This window comes from Myxocyprinus asiaticus, chromosome 5, assembly GCF_019703515.2.
Source record: "Myxocyprinus asiaticus isolate MX2 ecotype Aquarium Trade chromosome 5, UBuf_Myxa_2, whole genome shotgun sequence".
In the NCBI taxonomy this organism is placed as follows: Eukaryota; Metazoa; Chordata; class Actinopteri; order Cypriniformes; family Catostomidae; genus Myxocyprinus; species Myxocyprinus asiaticus.
Genome location: NC_059348.1, coordinates 41,492,780 through 41,514,566, shown reverse-complemented (window position 1 = coordinate 41,514,566; position 21,787 = coordinate 41,492,780). Strand labels below are relative to the sequence as shown.

General features: G+C 37.8%; 2 protein-coding genes across 4 annotated transcripts in view; both read right to left on the bottom strand.

The window, feature by feature from the left end:
* LOC127441417 (capping protein, Arp2/3 and myosin-I linker protein 3-like) overlaps positions 1-11,021 on the bottom strand; it is a 99,395-nt gene extending 88,374 nt beyond the window's left edge. For both annotated transcript variants that reach the window (XM_051698815.1, XM_051698813.1), the window contains exons 1-2: positions 10,870-11,021; positions 7,926-8,020 (exon numbers count right to left, since the gene is read on the bottom strand). In XM_051698815.1, the coding sequence (XP_051554775.1) occupies positions 7,926-8,020; positions 10,870-10,927 (153 nt within the window). In that variant the 5' untranslated portion in view covers positions 10,928-11,021. The remainder of the gene's footprint in view (positions 1-7,925; positions 8,021-10,869) is intronic.
* Positions 11,022-13,805: 2,784 nt separating this feature from the next.
* Positions 13,806-21,787, bottom strand: LOC127441584 (tripartite motif-containing protein 16). 2 transcript variants are annotated; one of them, XM_051699165.1, is made up of 7 exons: positions 21,624-21,787; positions 17,959-18,117; positions 17,176-17,271; positions 16,810-17,052; positions 16,174-16,333; positions 15,034-15,093; positions 13,806-14,850 (listed from the first exon to the last, which is right to left on the bottom strand). In XM_051699165.1, exons 1-7 carry the CDS (start codon positions 21,696-21,698, stop codon positions 14,258-14,260), a joined length of 1,386 nt encoding a protein of 461 aa, XP_051555125.1. In that variant the 5' UTR covers positions 21,699-21,787; the 3' UTR covers positions 13,806-14,257. The 2 variants fall into 2 exon arrangements, with proteins under 2 accessions (XP_051555125.1, XP_051555124.1); XM_051699164.1 differs by lacking the exon at positions 21,624-21,787 and having other exon boundaries at positions 17,959-18,359.

Sequence of the window (21,787 nt, the reverse complement as noted above, 5' to 3'; positions counted from 1 at the left end):
TAGAGAAAAATATTTATTTTATTTTATTTTATTTATTTTCTTGTGCTTTAAAGAGATCTCTATGATAAAAGGTTCTAAAGAAAAAACTGAAAAATGTTGAAACTTAACTGTTTTCATAGAGAAGCGTTTATTTAATTGTATGGGTTTTACATTATTTTTTTGCAGCTCGTTCATAATCAGTGTAAAGGGCCACTTCATGAATAAAATAATAGAAATAAAGCCAGTGTTTATAATTTTTTCATGATGACAGTACTGCCATACAAAGGTTGTAACTACAGTTACTTGATTTTAGTGTGGATTTTGTTGTTACTGCAGTTTCTCAAACAGCACAAACCCAAGCAAGCCCACGCAGTAATGTTGGCAATGTTTTGCCAGGAAAACAAAAAAGTCAGAGTGTCTGAAGTGTGTCATGGCTGGGTAAAAAAGAGAATTTGTGAACTGCTTATTCCTCAAAGCAAATTTGATGTAATGTTAATAGATCATATGTGAAGGGAACGCTAATTAACAAGATATTTATGTCGCGTATCATATACCTAGACAATCTAGCATCGACATTTTTTTCCCTTTCTCTGTCACGCATCGTTAATTTCTGTACTCTTCTTGGTTCTTCATTAGACGGCCATCGTAAGAGCAGTCAAACTGCAGAATTGGGACCCAAAATTTCAGACTCTATCAGAACATCATGAGAGGCTAAAGGTTCAGATACACTCACAGCAAACTTCTTCTTCATTCTTCGCTCAGAGCTAGAAAGTAGTTTGAAACAGCTTTTTAAGAATATTCAGACACCCTCCATGCCGCTGGGGCCGGCATTTAGAGGAGTATGTGGATATGAGATGCACGCTGTCCTGTCAACAGATTACATGTAAAACATTAACTAGTATTACATTCTATAAATAGAATACACATGAGATTAACAAAAGAAGCTGTTTTAACCACTCTGTGACGATTGTACTCTGCATCCACCATGACACTTATACTAAATCTAACACGCTATATGTGGCCATAATATGCACCATTGCCATCTGTTATTGTATTTTATTGACTTTTGTAGACTTAATCTAAAACACAAATCACATGACATGGTCTTGGAAAATGTCAATCAAAAGAAATCCACTGGAAAAAGATGTTGGCGTCAAAGTCGGTGGAGCAACACTCACTGATTATGTGGACCAATGGCAGTAAAAAGGTGTTTAACAGCCACTACGTTTTCCTAAAAGTTTGCACGGGCAGGTGTTTTGAACCACCACAACAAACTCTTTTTGTCCAGATTTTGAGAATTGACGTCATACCTGTTCTTTTTTCGATTTCTTTAGAAGTCTATTGCCGCTTTAAGATTCATGGCAAATTCAATTCATCAGCTTACTATGAAATTAATTTCCTAAATTTGTTGCAGACATCAAAATCAGAGCTAAAAACGAACAGTTATTATAGTTTGGGGGTTTTAATTTAGTTTTGATTTTAATTTTATTTTCAATTTCAAATTATTTAGTTTAGTTTCAGTTTTTATTTTAGTCTATCAATATATTTTAGTTTTTATTTCTATTTCAGTAAACACAGATAAGTAAATGACTTGGCAGGGGACAACTTTGTGTAATGTTCTTTAAATTAAACTACTCCCTATACAGTCCAGATTCCACATAGTTCTACATACTGTATAGCTAGGCTGACATACAACATGGTAAAAACAACCAAGAAGGACTTACAAATGTGGAAATATGTATCCCTTTATTTTTTTTTAACAGCAATGGATGATGTGATTAAACAAACTAATCCATTTATCTTTAAACATTGAGCACATAACTGAATGTGGGCACACGCACATGAAACTCATGGCCAGTAGATGTTTGCGATGCAACAGATGGAGATGTTAATAGAAAAAGAAAAATATTTGGTGACATGCACAAGTCAAAATATTAAAAACGAAAACGGAAAATATTTTATGATAATTTCGTTTTAGTTAGTTTTGAAGCAATGAATGATAGTTTCAGTTTGGTTTTAGTTTTATGGAAAATGTTTGTTTTTATTTAGATTTTCGAAATTATTTTTTGGAATTCTGTTTCGGTTTTAGTTTCAGTTTCAGTTAACTATAATAACTTTGGTGTGCACTAGGCTTAAGGTCACTTCTACATTCTGATGGGCTAAGTAGACGGTGTAAGCTCGCTCAGCGTGGTGGTGCGAACTGCCTCGGTCTCATAAAGTCCTCACGTCAGTCACTGTGGTGTTCACGGCCTGTAATTGGCCTATTATTCCACTGGAGAGGGAAAACTGATGCGACAGACCGAGGTAAATAACTGAAGGGGAAGAAAAGGCGACATTTGGGGCTTCAAAACAACCGACTTCTGCTCCCCTCACCACCATCTCTCTCTCAGTGCCCCCTCCTGTGAGCCTCTCCCTGGTGTGTTCTTGTACACCAAGCCCAGCTTTTATCCTCTCCCCTCTTCCAGCATCACACCATCACTCTCTGCTGTGGGGGCAGTGATGTGGATGAAATGTGTGTGTGTACACAAGGCTGTGTGATCTCTAAGTGAATGTGTACGAGAGAAAGTGTGTTCTGAGCGATATTTTTTAGCATGCCTTGGGACATTGTGCTGATGTCTTGCTGAGCATCTATACATCTGTACGGAGCCAGTGATGTTTGAGAGTGTATGTGTTTGTTTGATGGATGAGCAGATGAGGGTTTGTTACTAGGCTGGTACAGTTGGCATACCAGCACACACCTACCCTTGGGGGTAACAAAACATAGATTGGCAGATCTCGAGTGAAGATCTCTACAAAAACAAAATTCATTGAAAATCTATGTATATTTGTTTGTATCCAAAGTGTGTTTGTTTCTGCAAGCTCTCATTATTGTGCAGGACCAACTGTACTTTAAACATGGCAAGCAATGTCTGTGTATGTGTCTGTCAGAGTTACTATCATTAGCGAAAACTAAAGCCGCGGTCACACTACTGTAGGCTTTGAGCATGCCAAATTATTTCAGACAGGATATAATGTCACGCTCAAGGACTTCTGTTTTTAATAAATAATAAATCACAAATACAAATAATATTATACTCAAAATGTTAAAATATACCATCTACCCACTTTCTTGCCACATTAAAAACACACAGCTTTGAATCTGTATTCTTTGTATTAAGCCAAGAGATCAGTGTGTGACATTGCAATCTTCTATTTGATCACACGTCTTCTCATCATCCAAATTCACAAGTCACAGTTCACCAAACTTGAACTTCCGTCCGCAGCCCAATTTCTTTACATGAGCTTGTGTTTCCAGTCTCCTGCGTTCAATTGCATTTTAAAGAAAATGAATGGAGTGTGAAGTGTAGTGTGACCGTGGCTTAAAACAAAAACTAAATGAAAACTTTTTTGTTTACTGAATTAAAAATCTAAATAAATAATTGGAAAAACTGCACTAAAATACATTTCCATGACTCCAAAACTAACTAACTAAAATAAAATTGAAATGACGAAAATGAATTATAATTTTTTGATACACAGCATATTATAAAATTTGTAACCTGCCTTCAGCCCACCTTCTTAAGCATGAAAATGCTTCCAGACACAGTAGTGATAGCACTAGACAGACATTAGAAATTTAACATTGTTAAAGATATTTAAAAGATAGTATCAGTTAATGCATTAACTTGACCCCCCGAGACATTAAAACTAAAATAAAAAACGATATATACTGAAAGACTAAAACTAAACTGAAGCTAGAAAACACTGAAAAAAACTAAAACTAATAGATTGAAAACTAACAAGACTACATTTAATTTTAAGAACAATTTCAAAAAAATACAGAAATAAAAAACTATTATAAAAAAACAAAACTACTGTATAATAACCCTGTCTGTTTGGATGGATGTGCCGGGAGTGTTAGTAGGCTGGTACAGCAGAAATACTAGCACACACACATGCACACACATAAAGACGCTTGGGGTAAAGAAGAAAAGAGTGACAGACAACAAGTGATCCCTACAGAGACAGAAAGCATTGAGGTGTGGCGTATGTTGGTATAAGTGTGTTTTTGCATGCCCGCAAGCTCTCATTATTGTGTTGAATCTACATTTAAATGTGTTTAGGTCTTAGCAAACCATGTCTAAACATCCACAATCATAAGCACATTAAACTACTGAAAATACACTCTTGACATCAATCTGACAGAACAAAAATGCAGGACTGTTCAAAGCGTGAAATATAAAAAATAAATAAAAAAAGAACAATGATGGAGAAAAATGAGAGAGAGAGAGAGAATTGTCTAAAAGAGAGACAAGAGAGAGAGTGGAGAGGGGGAGGGGTGAAGAAGACACTAATATAAATGGACAGAGTCAGAAAGAGGAAGAGAGACACAAAGGTGGGAGGGGGCTAGTGAGACAGACAGAAAGAGAGGGCAGAGGGGTGAGAATAAAGGAACAGTTCACTCAAAAATGAAAAAGTTGTCATAATTTGCTCACTCTCATGTTATTCAAAACCCTTAGGACTTTCTTCTGTGCGACACAAAAAGTGATATTTTGAAGACTGTACTGGTCACTCTTGTCCTTATAATGAAAAGGAATGAGGACTGGGGCTGTTAAGCTTTAAATGACAAAAAAGTACCATAAAAGTATCATAAAAGTGATCCATACTATTAGTGCTATATTTCAAGTCTTATGAAGACCTACGATAGCTTTATATGCTGAACAGACCGAAATGTGATAATCTTCCCCTTCAGTGGGCTGTTGACCACTGTGACCAGATCACTGAGTCAATGAGTTGAACTTGAGAACTAGAACAGTCCAATTTGTGAACAAATCATTCAGACTGGTTTTGTGAACTGGATCTAACTGAACCGATTCATTGAAAAGATCCAACACAAATTCATTCACGAATCAGATATTGCTACTTCTCTCATTAACTTTCATGAACTCGCCCAGAGCAGCTTTGGCGGATGTCAAGATTTTCGGTAAATAATTACTTCAACTTCAATCTGTTCCTCACAATTTTGTTATTATGCTGCTTTAGAAGACTTGGAATATAACACACAAGTCATATGGACCACTTTTATGATACTTTAAAGGTGCGCTCAGTAACTTTTTGCTTGTGTAATCTTGGACTTACAGTGACACCTATTGGCGTGGATGCATCATCATTCAAAATCAATAATTTTCAGTTACAGATGCCATTGTAGAAATTCACTGTTCACAATCAGCCATGATTAATTTAATCCAAGAGTGGAAGTGTCCAATAACAAGATGGTTACTGAGATTAAGCGAGTAGTATTCAGCTGGTCATGTGATTCTAAAATGGCAGCCCCCGTGAGGGTGCCCCTGCCCCATGCAGAATAAAACAGCTTTTATAAGGTTACTGATATGACTCATCAGTTAGAGTCCTCATCTCATGTGAGTGGTCATGATTTTATGCATATGTTTCAAAATTACAATTCATTTCAGAAGACAGTCATATAGGTCATATGTGTGTGAGTAAATGATGACAGATTTTAAATATTTTGGTGAACTATCCCTTTAAATAGAAGGGAACCATCTTAGGGGCCATTTACTGACAACATTTTCAACTAAAAATGGAAAACTTTTTATGCGTTTTGGCTGTTCGTTTACACGACAACGGAGTTTTGGGGCCTGAATACGGCAACTTTTGAAAACAGGTTTCAAAGTGCAAGTTTTTGAAAACGATGCCGTTATCATCTCCGTGTAAACATACAAAAATGAGAATTTGTGAAAACGATGACGTCATGCGCACGCGTATTATGTGTTATATAAAGAAAGATGGATTAATAGGCATCAATTTGAGATGTATAATTATCAATATGAATACTGGTGTCTGTGCAAATAACAATAATCAACAATTTATTCATTTGGAGTGTATTGTATGGAGTGTGAACATTGTACAGTAGGCAGAACCTGCAATCTGAAAATCTTGAAATTAATGTATGGATTCAGATGGGAAAAATGTATTTGTATTTTAAATGTTATTTATTTATTTACTTAATTTTATTTGATGTACCTTTACCTTGCAATTCATTCACCCACCGCTTATGTATATAGCCTATAGATACAGATGTGATGCAATATACAGTATACAATGATATGCTTAGAATATGAAAACATGAGGCAGTGAAAATGCATGTTAGATCCAGTGTACACAAGACCTCACTCTCCGTCAGAAGATATCCATATATCAGAGTTCTGTCTGATATCCAAAACCAGTCAACATCAACAGCTTGTTATGTTAACTTACTCTCCTACCAGCCCAAGAGTCAGCAGGGGGAATACAGAAGAAGGCAGGAGACGAAGTGATGGTAAAAATGAGCAGAGTTTATTGAATAATCTTGAGAGTTCAGTCTGTAGGCATGCGTGCGAGTACTTCAAAACAATGCGCGAGACATTCAAAACTACAATGCCGAACTACAGGACTGTGTTTGAGCTGCTCAAGATTTTGAGTTTATTGACGCTTCTCCAGCAAAGTAATTGTAGTAATAAAGCAACCTCATCATCCGTCCAGACAAAATTGCTCGATGCTTTCGCCATCTTCATTGTTTGTATTCACCGCTCTGTGGAAGAATGCTTATGTGTGCAGGCGCGTAGTGTTTCTTTACCAAGTGACATCGCTAACTACTGGCCTGGCCTGCATAATACAGCGTTTTTAGTCCTTTTCGCGGATCCGTGTGAACGGGGATCGTTTTGACAATGTTGTCGTCTTTACGCGAAACTTTTCAAAAACGCAAAGGAAAAACGTTTCAGTTTTAGTACATCGCTGTCGTGTAAACGTACCATTAATTTGGATTTGTATTCCTCTGTGTCAGTATTAATCCATTGCCACTCAGCAGGAAATGAGTCTGATACCTCACCTCTGTCACAACCCTCACTCTCTGTTACTGGTGTGTGTATGTATGTGAATGTGTATGTGTGAAACAGATCTGGATGATTAATTGAGCTTTTGTGGCTCTAGAGTCTAGACCCTGTCATTTCAAGTCTCCAGTTGCTTTCAATGGCCAAAGAGTGACTCACACTCACACACCAGCATTCGTATGCCACCTTTGCTCCAACCGTCCTCCATCTCGCACATCTCACACGGTCAGCCCCACCGACACTGAGACTCAATGGCCACAGTAATACTCACAGCTCAGCAGGGGACTGGTCTCCAACGATTTCTGTTTGTGTGTGGGTGCGTGTGCGTGTGTGCGTGTGTGTGTGTGTGTGTATGCGCACCGTCACACTTACACTGCTTTTATCATTGATTCTATTGCCCATTCTCCAAATGGTATTGGCAAAAAAAACTAGACCAGCAGGCAGTAAACAACGAGCAAACCATTTAAGAGGAGGAAAGGTTAAAGTTTTAGGCTCTTTGTTTTGTTATTGCTGCATAATAGAGACACAAAATAAAGGCGTTTTTTTAAGGCAATAGTTCACAAAAAAAGTGAAAATGGTCAATTGTAATTTACTCACCATCATTTTATTCCAAACCTGTATGGTTTTCTTTCTTGTGTGTGGAAGACAAAAGGAGATATTTATCAGATTGTCCAAGCTGCTCTTTTCCAAATAATGAAAGTGAATGGGGACCAGGGGCTGTAAAGCTCCAAAAAGGACAAGCAAGCACCATAAATGTAGTCCATATGACTCATGAACTATGTTCTAAGTTTTCAGAAGCCATATGAAAGCTTTGAGTGAGGAACAAACAAAATTTAAGTTGTTATTCACTGAAAATCTTGCTTCACAACTATGGTCACCATTTACTTTCATTGTATGGAAAAGAGCAGCTTGAAAATTCTGCTAGATAACTCCTTTTCTGTTCCACATAAGAAAGAAAGTCACTGGGATTTGGAATGATATGAGGGTGAGTAAATTATGACAGTACTTCCATTTTTGGGTGAACTCTCCCTTTAAGGACATACTGTACATGAGGTAGTGAAGTTCAACACAACGCCTTACCAGAATCCGATCTTCTGATTTGCCACTCTTGCTCTCTACTTTGATAGCTCTCACAAGCTTTATTGATGTTTTGTCGATAATACGCCTGATGCTCTCTGCAAAACAGAAAGACAATGCATTAACGGCCAGAGAAGCACTCTCACAGACACATAAGAATATTTTCAAAGCACACAGGATTAAAAAATGACTGCATTACACCCATATGTTTTATTTTTACACCTTGTTCACTTGTGTAGGAGGTCTGTGTGTGTACAGTATTTCCAAAGAGCAAAGCTGCACAGAAATAAAAAGCAACTCAAGATGTCCTTCAAAGCAAATGAAGAAACTAAAACAGAAGCATAATACTTTTTGTGTGGCTCCACACTTTTATGACACCTCTGATCTAATTCCTGGAATATGCACTTTACACTTTTACCAAGAAAGTACCAGAGAAGGAAAAGACAGACAGAGGGAGAAGAGAGAGAGAGAGACAGAGAGAGAGGATCAGAGTGGGCAACAGTTAATGCAGTTGCAATCAAGTTTAAGCTGTGTAAGACCCAATCCTGGAATCCAGGGCTTTCCGACTGACACTAAAAACAGCAAAGGGCCAAACTAGAGCACATGTTTCCATTACAGCAAGTCACAGAGGGATAAATAAATGGGTAAATGGGGTAGGGATATGTAAATATGGGAAAAGAACAAGAAAGAAAAGGGAGGAGAGAAGTGGAGCAGGAGTGAGATGGAGATCAGATGAAAGAAGTGCTGACAGAGAGAGATGGGGTGGGGGGGGAGAGAGAGAGTGAGAGAGAGAGAGAGACCTAGCACACATTTGAGACGTTGCCAAACAATGAAAAATGTCCCATCTTATTAGGGTAATGCCAAGACTGCTGTGTTCTAGCTGCACAGAATGTCTCCACCCACCACAATTTGAAGGGAAAAGAGTGATCTGGCTTGCCCCTGTGCTCCCATCATTAAACTTTTGTTCAATACTATTACTGGCACATCTAGTCTTGTTTTGTGGTCTTCATAATTTATTAAATTTTGTTGCATTTGCTGGTTGCTTATTTCTAGTTTTACTTAGCACTGTTGTTTTATTCTACAGTATGTCTTATTTTATTTCACACTATTGTTTTGTTTAATTGGTTAATATTACTTGTTTATTCCATCTGCAATGTTATTTTAGTTTTTCTATTCTTTTTTTAGTTAGGATAAAATGTATATAGGGTGAATTCAGATAGATTGCACCACTTTTTGACATTGCATTGATATGATTTATCTGAATTCACCCTATATGCTGTATGTGAAAAGGAAAGTGTATATTTTATGTGCTGTGTGGTCAACGTTACCTTTAAAGGAACAATTCACCCAAAAATGAAAATTCTGTCATAATTTACTCACCCTTATGTCGTTCTAAACTATGACTTTCTATGTTAAGCGGAACACAAAATAAATAATTTTCATTAATATATCGGTCTGTTTTTTCAGTATAATGGCTGTTGATAATGACTCACTGTAAAGCTTAAAAAGGACCCAAAAGTATCATAAAAGTAGTCCATGGGACTCGCCATATTCCAAGTCTTCTGAAGAGATACGATAGGTCAACCAGAAATGTAAAATTTAAGTCGTGAAAATCTTAACATCCGTTGCACATCTGACTTACATTTTGGGTTGTTTCTCACCAAAACCTTTTGCATATGACGCACAAATCACATGGCCTACTTTTATGATACTTTAGTTTCCTTTTATTAAGATTTAAAGTGAGTCTCTATGAACTGCCATTATATTGAAAAGACAGACCAGGACATATATTTAAAATGATCCTTTTGTGTTCCACATAAAGTCAAATAGTCCTACTGTGTGATAAAGAATTTTTTAAAGCACACATTTTCTATGTTGTATTTCAATTAATATCAGGTCATAAAAAACTGCATGTATGACAATTAAGCAAGAATTATGAAAATGTTTAAAATGGTTTTAAATTAAGTACAGCATGCACACTGCAGGACACTGTAGTCAGGGTGACTTGTCATGTCAACGTCCATGTACAGTCATTGTCATGCCACTAAATTGAAATTGATAGAGGGAGAAACAGAAAAAGATCCACATAGAGATCAGGGGAAGAGAGAGAGATTGAGTGGAGAGACATGATGCAGGACAGTTAATACTGGGTAAGTAATAGGGATTAATTACAAAAGGAAGATAATAATGTGTGAGGGTAATTAACAGTGAGTGCTCTCCAAATGTCAAACTGCTACTGTGTGCTCAATGTTCCATGGTATGTGTCAGTAAGTGTGAGGATGCATCACCGTGCAAAGATGATGGCCTCTATGATGAGTGTGTGTAGTGTGTGTGAATGTTGATCTGTGCTCAATAAGCCCTGAAAAGAGACATCAAGTATATCAGCCACTGCGAACTTGCGTCAGCAGCAGCGATACACAAATGTGCAAAGAACTGAAAGTAGCTCATAACTGAAGAAACATCAAAGGGAAGACACTCTCTCTCTCTCTCTCTCTCTCTCTCACACACACACACACACACACCTACATACACAACTACCTACTACAGCACACACACTCGCGCAAACACTGCAGAAAAACGCAAACTCATACATACACGCACACAGGAAATTAACGGATTGATTTGCACATATTTGGTCCTTTGAAGATGCACACGAAATGTCGGTTATCGGGATTGACATGGCTATAAGCAAACATGCAATGAATGATTCTACCATTAGGCTAATCCCATTCATTGTGCATGATATATCATTAGCTACTTCTTCACAAATTTGCCACCTTTCAAACATTCAACCCTTGTGTTCATTTCAAACCACTAAACATAAAGCAGCGGGCGCGAGAGCCCATAACAAATCCCCAGCGCGCGTGTCGAATGGCTGATACGAATGGAAAACACACACACACACACACACCACACACACACACACAAGATATTGGGTTTTAATCACCTGTCATTTCCCGGCTCACGGGGAGAAAACCAGTCGCGACGGTGTCTTTCGATGCCATGACGTCCAGCGCCCCTCTCTCTCCTCTTCTTTCCTTATCAAGAAGGAACAGCTATAGTGCACTCTCTCTTTCTCTGTTCCTCAACCAATGCCTATAAACATTTCATACCGAAAAGAGCCAACGAGGGGAGGAGGAGGAGGGAATGCGAGAGGAGTTCACACATAAGTGTGCACATATCTATGTAAAGCAATTAAATAATAATGAAAAGGCAAGGCAAAGGCAATTGCTATAACATCAGTCAAGTCTTTTGATCTTAATGAATAACACATAAATAATATAAAGAAATTCATGTAATAGATAGATAGATAGATAGATAGACAGACGGACGGACGGACGGACGGAACCATGTAGGTGAATACAGGTAAAGGACAACCGATAAAGTAGGACAGTCATCAATAATTATGGTTATACTCTTCCTTCCTTACAAAAATTCACTTTTACATTTTTAGAAGAATATTTCAGCACTGTAGGTCCTCACAATACAAGTAAATGGTGGTCAGAACTTTGAAGGTCCAAAAAGTCATCATTTACTTTCATTGCATGAAAAAAAAAAAAAAAGAAAAAAGAAGCGTTCACATTCTTCAATTTTTTTCCTGGAGGAAGAAAATCATATGGGTTTACAACAACATGAGGCTGAGTAAATGATGACGAATTTCCATTTTTGGGTGAACTATTCCTTTAAATTCATCCTAAACTAGAATCACACTGATGTAGCTGATTTTAAAAACAACACTAATGACAAATTTATCATAAAGTGTTCCACTTTATCTAAATTCTCCCTAAATATTATGGTACATTATTATGTTAATCATTCAGTATCCTACTATGGTACCAAAACAGTTTTTGTAAGCACTAACAAGAATTAAAAGAGGTCAGTGTCAATGATGATTGAATTAGCTTGGTTCAGTTATGGCTTTGGGTTAATTTTTGACTTATTAAGCAATTACACTAACAGGTTCAAAAAAGTCAAGCACCTTGTTAGCAGTAAGAATGATAGACCTCAGCGTCTGCCTTCAGGAAAATTGCTGAGGTGTTGGTAGATTGTGACTGCACCGTTTTTAGTTTATATGGTGACTCAGTGTTTGAAACTGGTATTTCTAGAGACTTGTCTCAGTGTCCTTGATGGCGAGTGAAAACGTTCATTATAGGGTATTTTAAAATCCCCGTCACTCATAAAATGATGATACAGGAAGCAAATGATGTCTGTGATTGGACAGAACTGTAAATGGGTTCCCAGAGGACAGAGGCAAGTGGTACAACTCACTCTGCCTGATATTCTCTGTTAGTGCCTATCCTTCTCTCTGCACACACATTTGCCATGTTTCTCTCTTGCTCTACCCTACACTTACCCGTAGGCTGCCTCTGTTTGTAGAAGGATGGCAGGGGGAAGGGCAGGAGACGAATGGCTTTGGTGTCGTTCTCTCTACTGGCCCTCAGGGGCCCAAACATCTTCACAATGAAAGTGTGTGTGTGTGTCTGTATGTGTGTGTGTGTGTGTGTGTGTGTGTGTGGGTGTGGGTGTGTGTGTGTGTGTGTCTGAGTATCTGCATTAATGTGTTTTAAGAGAGTGAAAGAGACAGTGTAGGTCTAATTGTTGGGACCTTTTTTGCTTGTGTTGCTCAAACATGTCATTCCGATGAAAGAGATGCACCCTGAAGGCACCATGACAGGAAGGAAGGAGTTAAGCATAAAGAAAGAGCACAATATAGACTGACAGCGGGTAACAGGAATAGGATAGAGGAAGTATGCAATATTGTTGAAGGATTAGACAAGGTGAGAGTACTGAAATTATTTTAGAAACATTTTAGAAATCAGCTAAAGCTTAAAACAGAGATTCTGTCTTTACTTAAAGGAATAGTTCACCCTAAAATGAACATTCTCTCATCATTTACTCACCCTCATGCCATCCCAGATGTGTATGACATTCTTCTGCAGAACAAAAATTAAGATATTTAGAAGAATATTTCAGCTCTGTAGATCCTCATAATGCATGAAATAATGAAGTGAATGGGTGCCAAAATCCATATAAAAGGAGCATAAAAGTAATCCACATGACTCCAGTGGTTACATCCATGTATTCAGACATAACATGATAGGTGTGGATAAGAAACAGATCAATATTTAAGTAATTTTTTGTCATAAATTCTCCTCCTTGCCCATTAGGGAACAATATTCAAGAAGGATGTGAATCACCAAGAACAGAAGGAGAATGAGAAAGTAAAAGTAAGTGGAAATTGACTGAGCAGGGAGGAGAATTTATAGTAAAAAAAATATTGATATGTTTTCACCCACACCTATCAAATCGCTTCAGAATATATGGAATTAACCACCAGAGTCTTCTGGAGTACTTTTATTTTGGCCTTGTGTGGATTTTGGAGCTTCAAAATTTTGGCACCCATTCACTTGCATTGTATGGGCCTAAAGAGCTGAGAAATACTTCTAAAAATCTTCGATTGTGTTCAACAGAAAAAAGAAAGTCATTCACATCTGGGATGGCATGAGGGTGAGTAAATGATGAGATAATTTTCATTTTTGGGTGAACGAACCCTTTAAGAACTAATGTTAAATGCAGGTTCCAACAGTTTATAAAATCAGAGATAATTATTCACTAATCATAAAATAATTCACAGTATATTGAAAAAAAAAGAAAAAAAAAGAAAAAGAAAAAAACGTAATAAAATGTAAATGGTTGATTGACATGAAATTCCTTTAGGAAGTTGACTTTTCCTGCAGTGTGACATGTTATACTCCATCTAGAACTATTTTCAACATAATTTTTCTAATTCTTTATTATGCATGCAGCTTTTATGCTGCTCATATTAATTGAGACTACATGGAATATTTGTCCTTTTAAAAACCAATTAGTCACCACAGGGCCATTTAAAATAATCTACTGAAATCAAACATTTTATTGAAATGGTAAACTGAAAAGAATGGTAAACAGACACAGCAGCTAAAATATACAGTACTCTGTCCCTTAAACATTCATAATTATTTTTTATCTAAAATCTAAAAAAATGAAAAAATAAATCCAACTAACCAAATGTATAATATATGTGCCTCCTATTTTCTTTTTACTCAGAACAGATATAGAGCTTGACATGTATCAAATTGTCCTTAACTACAGACACATAAAAGAATTGCATTTAAAACTTATCTAGTGCTGCCACCAAGTGTGCCCATGTGAAAACGGCATTCTTTCTCTGTCACAAGTCTTAAAAAATATAAATGGTATTGATTTGAAATCACAATAAATTTATCAGAGATGGATTTTTCTTCTCAATATTCTTCCAAATATGTCATGACATAATCATGTGCAAACTTTACATCTTACGAAGAACTGTCAGAACTGTCAAAGTTAAATGCAGGAGAAGATGTATCAGACACTTTTTCTGCTTGATTACAAAGTCTCACATAGGAACCACTCCCTGCCAGACCAAACCCAGGATAAACTGGCTCAGTGAACAGCATTTGGGTCTTATAAATAAGACTCATGTCCGAAGCATTGTAAAATGCCAGAATTCCAGCACTGTGGTCCAAATACACTCCTATCGTGGAGCAATGAGTCTGATACTTAACTTCTGTCTGCTTGTTGTTATGCCAGAACTCAAATGAGGCCCATTTACAGCGTAGTCCCCATGAGTATGGGTTCCTCCCAAAGAGAGGACCCCGCTTTCCTTTCCTACAGATTCGTTGGTAGGACACAGCAATGCAGACCCAGCACCCACCGCCAAACTCCACCTCCCAATACTGAGGGGACCCTCTGAGTGCCTCATTGCACAGAATCTGTGCCCTGCAGTCAAACCTCTTAGAGTGATCAGGATAGTCCTGAAGCAGGTGTGTGGCAGTCACCTGACTGTCCCCTTTTGACAAGCAGAGGCTTTCATGTGCTGTGTTGGTATTAAAAGTGAGCTTAGATGCATCTGTATTGAATAGATGGACAGATACAGGGGTTCAACATTAGTACAAACAATGTTTGGGGGTCAGGGTGTCTTGTTTCTTGTGATTCTTTTAACTTTTTCACTGGCAGGCATATACAATAAGGACAACTGGAAAACAAGAACGTTTTTATACGAGCTCAGCTCATTATTATTAAGAAAACTTACACTGTAAAAACTCCTCTCGTGTCTGTGGTGGTGGTGATGTCACAATTCCAGTGTTTTTCACTGTGAAGATAAATAGATGAGGTGAGCCAGATTTGTTAACATGCACTAATATAACCATGATACACTGTGGGGTCCAAAAGTCTGAGACCACTTGGAAAATCTGGGAATTAAAAACTAATTTAAACTTGGAAATAATTAGAAAGTTATACATACTTTTAGAAATAAATTTCAACAAAGTTACAATTTTTTTTAATTATTATTATTTAAACCAAATAAATGTTATGACATAAAATAAATAAGAAATATTTAAGATTCTGCACTATTTCTAGGCCACTAATAATAAAAAATAAATGTTTGACCTTGTTAACTCTTTTGTACAAAAGTCAGAGTTTGTTGCTTTCACTGAAGCACACAAGATGCTCTTCGGAACATTATCAAATCATGCTGGGTAATAACGTGGATCATCAGGCTTTGCACAAACTTAAAAGAATAATCCGGGTTCAATACAAGTTAAGCTCAGTCAGCAGTATTTGTGGCATAATATTGATTACCACAAAAATTAATTTCGACTCGTCCTTCCTTTTCTTTAAAAAAAAAAAAAGAAGAAGAAGAAGCAAAAACCGAGTTTACCATGAGACACTTACAATGGAAGTGAATGGGGCCAATTTTTGGAGGGTTTAAAGGCAGAAATATGAAGCTTATAATTGTATAAAAGGACTTACACTAATTCTTCTGTTAAAACGAATCTATAATTTGAGCTGTAAAGTTATTTAAATTATTATTACAGTGATTTTAGGGTGACTTTTGAAGTAGTGAGTATTTTAACGTTCAAAACTTGGCCCCCCATATGCTTTTCTTTTTTTTTTCTTTTTTTTCTTTTTTTTTTTAAGGAAAGGAGGAGCAAATTAGAATTAAGATATTATGCAACAAATACTCTCAACTGAGCTTAAGCTGTATTGAACCTGGAATATTCCTTTAAGTGCATGTAGTCACTGAAGCAAAACAGGGACTTACTGCACTAAGAAATTAATGTTGATCAATAAATTCAAATGCAGATAATATGATAATTTAGGCAAAATAGAAATAGAAAGCATAAGCAGTAGTAATGCAGAAGCATTTTCACAAGTAACTTCTACTCACCTCTTCCAGAGATTGTTAATAAACTCCACTGGCTGATTATGTTTAGCTTTTTTTTTAGTTCAGAGACTGCCTCAGTTGCATGCTCGAATGAACAATATGGATGCACAAGGAGGACGAAAGGTTTCTTGTACTCATTCAGAGAGGGCATAGGCATAGCGCTCTGTAGAGAATACAATACACTTTAATTGCAGTTTGAATTGTTAATGTAAGAGCCACTGACAACACCGGAGACAAGACAATCACAAGTCTGCAGACTTTTTCCACATTTTCTTTGCTGATTTTGGGAAGAAAATCTAAATTCTGCAGAATGGATACAAACAGAAGCAGCAACTTGTCTATATATGTGTAGATTTGAGAATATTTTGCCAAAAACAGCGCCGATCACGGCAATCTCCCATTCATTCCTGTGGGAAGTTCTGCAAAGCTTTTTAGGGCTAGCAACAGTAGCCAAGGGGGGCTGAGCTTAGCAAAAGGTCAATTCTGTGAAGGGTTAATCCGTAGAGTTCTGTGGCCATACATTCTAACTGGGCCTGGGCATGGTGTCACTTTTACCTGAAAATGTTATAAGTGAAACCAACCATCTTATTGTTTCTGAGATGGGCACACAAATCTCTTTCACTGTTCTAATCACTATACCTCAAGAAATTGGACATCATTGTTTGTATGAGAGAGCAGCTCCAGGTTTTGTAGTTTTGCATTGATGTTCCTCAGATTATTGATTCCCTGATTTAGTGTCTCTATGAATCCATCCGCTTGCCTCACTGCAGCTTCTGCCTGACCTTGAATCAGCTCTGTCACTTTGCTTTGATTGTCCTTTATAGACTGGATCAGCTCAGTGAAGTTCCTTTCATTGTTCTCCAGTGCCTTTTGCGCTGAAGTCTAATAAATTGCGAAAAGAAGAAAGAGCAGAATGGATGTCCTAAAATGAACTACATAATCAATATGGTATCGTAAAAAATTAAGATAGTTACTGGTTCAAAGCAAAGCCAGAAGTACTCTGACCTTAAAAGCCTCAACAGCTTGTCTAATCTCTTGCATGTCTTTCTCCTTTGCTTCAATTATGTCAGTGGTCCTCCTCTGCATCTCGCCCAACTGAATCTTAAAAAGAACGAGGATTTAAAGGTGAAGCACAAAAAATGGAATTGCACAAAAACCACTTGCTGAGTTCAGGATGGCATACTACCCATAATATTCTTACTACTACTGCCCTATCTGTCTATGGCAGAAATAGTAAAATTAATATAGTAGAATGCCACCGCTCAGAACTCGGCCACCGCTTTCAAACAACTTTCCTGAACACTCCCCCCATTTGCCATTAGTCGACCAAATAGATGGCCACACCCTAAACTCTCAGCATAGTCAAAGGTGCCATGTCAGGCTAGTCTGAATGCTCAAACAAATACAGCATTGTTTTAAAAGCTCTATAAAGCCACATTGTTACTTTTCAGGAGAATCGACCTACGAACGGCTTACTTATATTTGACCTGCATATTAAAGTGGGATAGGAGAAAGTACATTGAAAACATCAAAAAATTGCACACTTCACCTATAAAAGAATTAAATTCAGTACAATTTCTAATGGTTTTAGACTTTCTACCACTTAAATTGTCAGTAATAGTATAGAGAAGACAAGAAAGCATGGGAGGGATATGAGCAGGACTCAAGCTTTTACTGCCCACATAGGAAGTATTTTGGAGCGTGTGCGCTAACCGACTAAGGCACAACTCTGACATATTTAGTGTCATTTTTCCATCTAATGTCTACATTTTAAATCACATTTCTGACCTGTTTATCAGTCACTTCCTTCTCCATTTTGATGACATCATGACCGCTGTGCTTATCGGTAATGCACAGGTAACAGATGCACTGCTGGTCTGTACGGCAGTAGACCTCCAACAGCTTGTCGTGATCAGGGCAGATTTTCTCCTGCAACTTTTCATTTGCCTCAACCAGTCTGTGCCTCTTTCCAACATGCAGAGTGTTATGCAAGTCCAGATGAATATCGCAGTATGAAGCCATACATTCCAAACAGGCCTGTTCAGCTTTGCGTTTCCTTCCGATGCACACAACACACTCCACATCTGAGGATCCACTTGAGTGAAGAGCTGGAGCTGTTTCCTCCATGATTGTGCTTGTGGTGTGACTGGCAGTATCCGACTCTGTGAGTTTTGTTTCTATGAAAGTGTGATTGTGGCAATAAGGGTGTGGTTTTAGACAGGGAGACAGAGGCAAACAAATGACTCAGAGGACTGCTACTGACAGAGACTAAGCCACCACATCTTTCTTGACCTATTTTATATTTCCTATCCTACCATGTGTGATAATATGAAAGGTGACATTAAAAATGTTGAAGTGGGATGAAACAAGTTTATGTAGGCCTTGCTTGCCATGCTCAGATCATGATGGCAACTAGCCAGAAATAATATTGAGTTTTCAGTGTTGTTTTAAGAATGTGTATTGAAGGGGGGGCCTGGGTAGCTCAGTGGCAAAAAGATGCTGGCTACCACCCTGGAGTTCGCTAGATCGCTAGCTTGAATCCCAGGGCGTGCTGAGTGACTCCAGCCAGTCTCCTATGCAACCAAACTGGCCCGGTCGCTAGGGAGGGTAGAGTCACATGGAGTAACCTCCTCGTGGTCACTATAATGTGGTTAATTCTCGGTGGGGCACGTGGTGAGTTGAGCGTGGATGCTGCGGTGGATGGCATGAAGCCTCCACACGTGCTATGTCTCCATGGCAACGCACTCAACAAGCCACGAGATAAGATGCGCAGGTTGACGGTCTCAGACGCAGAGGCAACTGGGATTCGTCCTCTGCTACCCAGATTGAGGCGAAACACTACGTGACTACAAGGACTTAAAAGCACATTGGGAATTGGGCATTCCAAATTGGGAGAAAAAGGGGAAAAATTCTGCAAAAAAAAAAAAAAAAAAAAGAAAAAAAGAATGTGTAATGTATTTGTTTATCAGTTAATTTAGTTAGGTGCTTGCTGTATTAGTTAATTTAGTTTGTTTACTTTCACATACCCCACCCCCAAAGAAAAATAATCATGTTGGGACTTAGCAGGATGATTTAAAATGTAGTGGACCAAACTCACATTTGTAACTGTTCTATGTTTTAGTCACCTCAGCTAACTCTTTCATATTGTCATTCTTACAATAGCAAAACTAAAATAATAAAATAGCAAATAAATAAATGGCTGACCATTTATTTTCAAGCTATGGAGAAAGTTTCAAGCAGGTCAGTAGACAAGTAAGGTCTTCTTTTGAAACAAAATTATTTTATAGTGTGTACACATTGCATATCTACATAACTGTTTTTCATCTAAAGGCTATGCATCATACTCCGATGAGGGAAAAAAACAATCCCATCAGACTGAATTGACTTAGTAATAATACAGTACTTTAATTGTACTTGTACTGATATCTACAAAATAAAGTGTGCTGCAGGTTCGCTGTACATGTTTAGATGTGTGATTCCACAGGTGTCTCTAATCAATTTGTCACTTAGGGGCCCTTTATACGACAACGTTTTCAACTAGAAACGGAAAACTTTTTATGCGTTTTGGCTGTTCGTTTACACGACAATGGAGTTTTGGGGCCTGAGAACACAAACTTTTGAAAACGGGTTTCAAAGTGCAAGTTTTTGAAAACGATGCCGTTATCGTCTCCATGTAAACATACAAAAATGAGAATTTGTGAAAACGATGACGTCATGCACACGCGTATTACGTGTTTATATAAAGAATGATGGATTGATAGGCATCAATTTGAGATGTATAATTATCAATATGAATACTGGTGTCTGTGCAAATAACAATAATCAACAATTTATTAATCTGAAGTGTTTTGTATGGAGTGTGAACATTGTTTAGTGGGCAAAACCTGCAATTTGAAAATCTTGAAATTAATGTTTGGATTCAGATGGGAAAAATATATTTGTATTTTAAATGTTATTTATTTATTTACTTAATTTTATTTGATGTACCTTTACCCTACAATTCATTCACCCACCGCTTATGTATATAGCCTATAGATACAGATGTGATGCAATGTACAGTATACAATGATATGCTTAGAATATGAAAACATGAGGCAGTGAAAATGCATGTTAGATCCAGTGTACACAAGACCTCACTCTCCGTCAGAAGATATCCATATATCAGAGTTCTGTCTGATATCCAAAACCAGTCAACATCAACAGCTTGTTATGTTAACTTACTCTCCTATCAGCCCAAGTGTCAGCAGAGGGAATACAGAAGGCAGGAGAGGAAGTGATGGTAAAAATGAGCAGAGTTTATTGAATAATCTTGAGAGTTCAGTCTATAGGCATGCGCGCCAGTACTTGAAAACTACAACGGGGCACTACAGGACTGTGTTTGTGCTGCTCAAGATTTTGAGTTTATTAACGTTTCACCAGCAAAGTAATTGTAGTAATTATGCAAACTCATCGTCCGTCCAGACAAAACTGCTCGATGCTTTCGCCATCTTCATTGTTTGTATTCACCGCTCTGTGGAAGAATGCTTATGTGTGCAGGCGCGTAGTGTTTCTTTACAAAGTGACATCGCCAACTACTGGCCTGGCATGCATAATACAGCGTTTTTAGTCCTTTTCGCGGATCCGTGTGAACGGGGATCATTTTGACAACGTTGTCGTCTGTACGCGAAACTTTTCAAAAAAGCAAAGGAAAAACGTTTCAGTTTTTAGTACATCGTTGTCATATAAACATTGCTTGTACATTGAATCCACTGCAGTTACACGACAACGATGTACTAAAAATGGAAAAGTTTTTCCTTTGCATTTTTGAAAAATTTCACGTTCAGACGACAACGTTGTCAAAACGATCCCCCCCAGAAACATACATTTCGCCCCTTAATCACACATACGCTCAATGTCAGCAGCGGTTCTCAGTATGTCAGACACCTCCGAAAGAGGCGAATCTCAGTTCAGTGTACAGTGTTACAAGCAACTCATTGTACTATTGACTCAAGTACTATTGCAAGCAACTCATTATACTCTTGACTCGAGAACTGTTGTGACCTGAGCGTTCAGTCCGATTTGTGAACTAGTTGGAGCGGTTCATTCCAAAGAAGAGTTGGCAAAAGCAGATATCATCATCAGTTCTAGGATCCCATTACTCCCGTTTATCGGCTCATTTCGATTCGGAGTGTCAGGCACATCCGAAAGACAGGTTAAGATAGAGTAACTTGTGGATCAGTGTTGACTCGAGATGCGAACTGTTTCAAAAAATTCAGTCCGATTTGGCGAACTACTTCAACTCATTCACTAAAAAGAACCGGTTCAAAAGAACGATTCGTTCACGAACTGGATATCACTAGTCTCAGAAGAAGGAGCGGGTGGAGTCTCAGAAGAATTATTACATGACCTCTGTGTGGTCTGTACAGCAGTAGACCTCAAGCAGCTTGTCATGATCAGGGCAACTTTTCATTCACTTCAACCAGTCTGTGCCTCTTTCCGACATGCAGAGTGTTATGCAAGTCCAGATGAATATCGCAGTATGAAGCCATACATTCCAAACAGGCCTGTTCAGCTTTGCGTTTCCTTCCGATGCACACAACACACTCCACATCTGAGGATCCACTTGAGTGAAGCGCTG